Raw genomic sequence first — 3417 nt, 5'->3', positions numbered from 1 at the left:
TACGATGCCATTGAGGAGACCAACTATTTTATCACATAAATTACTAAAGACTGATATAAAGTTTTCAAAAACGAATGGAAGTCTGTCCTACTATGTCCACCAGAGACTACAGATCCTCCAATGATACCTTCCTTGTCTTTTCTGCTTGACTTTGTCTCTTCACCTTGTTTCATCCTCCAGAGAATCTCTTTCAGCTCCCTCGGGTGCACTCAAGTGTTTTATTTACTGACAATTTCTCAATTGGTGAAAGACATTAGACTAAAGGGTCCATATTCCTAGGAAGGCATCGTGACCCCGGGTCTGCGTGTGACCTTGTGAGTGTTCCTGACCCTCCTCCAGATGAGATGCTGGTCTGTGTGTTCTTGCCCTTCCCCGTGGGTAGAGTCCTCCTGTTTTCCCCAGGTGCTCCCTCCCACAGCTCCAGTGTTCTCCATCAGAGTCATCACCTTGCAGATCTGCTGCCCTGCCCTGCAGACTAAGGCTCTGATTCCATAAGAAAGACAGGGGAGCTGCTTCTCAATAGATCTTGGTGTTACCATCTCAATTCCTGAGACGCTGAACAAGTGCACCTAGGATTCTGGTTTCAGTGACTTGCCCCTGCAGGGTAAATTCTTAGTTCTGTAATGGGAATAAGGGAGTTGGGCTGAACACATTTCAGAAGTGTGGGCTCTTGTTCTCTCCCTGACAGACACTTCAGGGAAGGAAGATTCGTGACTCTCCCCTTTCTTGGGCAAAGGGATTTAAGAGGATAGGATAGCTCTTCAGGATGTGGTCCCTTAAAATTTCACACTATAACATGCTCACTGCACACAGTTTCAAACAATCCAATATATATTTGTATTTTATCTTGTAATAGCTTCCATTTCATATTCCAGACTCTGCCTTAGCTAATTTCAAACCCTGGCTTTGTTACTCTCTACAAGAACTTGCTTCTCCCAAAACTCCAGATTTGTTGTTTGTTTTGACACTTTAAATATCAAAAGTATTAAAGAAAATTTGCAAAATTCCATCTTCTGTATTTATCCGTTATTGTTGATGCAGTTGTAAAAATCAGAAAAAAATACATTCCTTTTCTATGTACGTTTCCAAGCTCTATAGCAGATCTTTAGTAAGACCTAGAATAATAAAAAAATCAAATATTGTTCAGCTGCTTAACAGAAAAACAAATTATGATAAATTTGTCTGCTAGAATACTACCCAATATTTACAATTTTAAAAGTTTGCTATGCCCAACTACAAGATGAAATACCTAATCACTTAAGGTAGGCCAAACAAATAAGAATATATGCCATGTTATTTCATTTTTATACATTCTGATAAATTAAAATGACTTGGCAGCAATGTAAAGATCAGTAGTTGCCAGGGAAATGGTAGAAGGAAGAAAGGGAAAAGGAGGAAGAATATAGAAGAGGAAAAGGAAATGCTGAGAATTCTCTTGTCCACCTTGATAATGATGACGGTTACCTCATGTTTATCAATTGTACACTTTAAATATGTGAAAGTTTATTGAATGTAAACTAAACTTATAAAATGTATCACAAGCAAACAACTGGAAACTTAGACAAGAAAGGAGTGATAGAAAGATAGAAAAAATGTATGTTAAATTTCAAAAATACTTAGAAATGTATCTGCCTAACCCTAGTTCTCACCGTATTTTTAGGTGAATGCTAGAATGCAGCACAATCACACATGTTCTCACTACAGAAAGTGGGTTCCACAACCACACTAGGCACCCCCAGCTCTGTCCTGGAGCTGGTTCAGGGAGTAAGTGGGGCACAGGCGCAGGTACCGGGGCTTACTCATCCCAGACATGAGCCTTTAGACACATACAGAGCACCTTTTCCATGTGTGGTTTACTTCCACATCTGTAAGTGGAGAAACCATTGGCTGTGACAAAACATAATTTTCACAAGTATGTACAAATAAAATAGGGCGATCAGTTCAAAGTGTTTATCACAGCTTAAATTTATAAGACAACATAGTTTCCAAATACCATCATAGTCACCAAACCTTTGCAAGGCACAGTCATCCTATCTTGGCCCGTCCTCTCCTCAGGCGTCCCACCCCCCACCCCAGAGCTTACTATATAGTAGGAGACATGCAAATACCGTCCTCCCTCTGCTGATAAATCCAGCCCAGCCCTGACTCTGCAGCTCTGGGAGAGGAGCCCTAGCCTAGGATTCCCAGGAGTTTCCACTTGGTGACCAGCACTGAACACAGACGACCAGCCATGGAGTTGGGGCTGAGCTGGGTTTTCCTTGTTGCTATTTTAAAAGGTAATTCACGGTGTACTAGAGATACTGAGTGTGAGGGGACATGAGCGAGAGAAACAGTGGATATGAGTGGCAGTTTCTGACCTTGGTGTCTCTATGTTCGCAGGTGTCCAGTGTGAGGTGCAGCTGGTGGAGTCTGGGGGAGGCTTGGTCCAGCCTGGGGGGTCCCTAAGACTCTCCTGTGCAGCCTCTGGATTCACCTTCAGTAACCACTACATGCACTGGGTCCGCCAGGCTCCAGGAAAGGGGCCGGAGTGGGTAGGTTTCATTAGAAACAAAGCTAATGGTGGGACAGCAGAATACGCCGCGTCTGTGAAAGGCAGATTCACCATCTCCAGAGATGATTCCAAAAGCATCGCCAGTCTGCAAATGAACAGCCTGAAAACCGAGGACACGGCCGTGTATTACTGTACTAGAGACACAGTGAGGCGAGGTCAGTGTGAGCCCAGACACAAACCCCCCTGCAGGGGTGCGCGGGGCCTCCAGGGGGCGCTCGGGACCCACTGAGGACGGGTGAGGTCCCAGGAGCAGGTGCAGGGGGAGGTTTCCTTTGTCCTCAGCTGGAGAAGTCAGGTTTGTATTTGCAGAGCTCTGGAGCATTTTAGGCTGTGATATTTCATTACTTGTGTTTATTATGAATTTGTTATCGTTAGTGTTAAAATATTAAAATTCCATATAGATTTTTAAAATATATACTTTCAAGAAATCTACATTGCTAATTATTTGCACTGATTCTTCCAGACTTTTATTAACATTTCTTGACATTAGCAACTGCATAGCTATAAGGACATATATTTATACACACAGAAAGATGTATAGGCTGGGTATGGTGGCTCACACCTGTAATCCCAGCTACTCGGGAAACTGAGGCAGGATAATTGCTTGAACCCTGGAGGTGGAGGTTGCAGTGAGCCATGACTGGGCCACTGCACTCGAGCCTGGGTGACAAAGTGAGACTCTATCTCAAAAAAAAAGAAAAAAAAAGAAAAAAGAAAGATTCGTAAATACACAGACCTATGCATATATGTGTAGGCATTCATATTAAATATTCCGATAAAATAATTCTGAAAATATGTCCCAAAGAAACAAACTTAATGATGACAAAAATGTAAATTATTAGAGTAATTCATAATTGATTTGTTAT

General features: G+C 42.3%; 1 gene segment (V, D, J or C); it reads left to right on the top strand.

Moving 5' to 3' along the window:
• Positions 1–2151: 2151 nt before the first annotated feature.
• On the top strand, positions 2152–2780 carry LOC112617602. The segment is given in 2 exon segments: positions 2152–2276; positions 2380–2780. Coding segments are annotated over 2 exon segments (447 nt in total).
• The last annotated feature ends 637 nt before the right edge of the window (positions 2781–3417 follow it).

Source organism: Theropithecus gelada, unplaced genomic scaffold (assembly GCF_003255815.1).
Source record: "Theropithecus gelada isolate Dixy unplaced genomic scaffold, Tgel_1.0 HiC_scaffold_2742, whole genome shotgun sequence".
Classification (NCBI taxonomy): Eukaryota; Metazoa; Chordata; class Mammalia; order Primates; family Cercopithecidae; genus Theropithecus; species Theropithecus gelada.
This window is presented reverse-complemented; position numbering and strand designations above follow the sequence as displayed.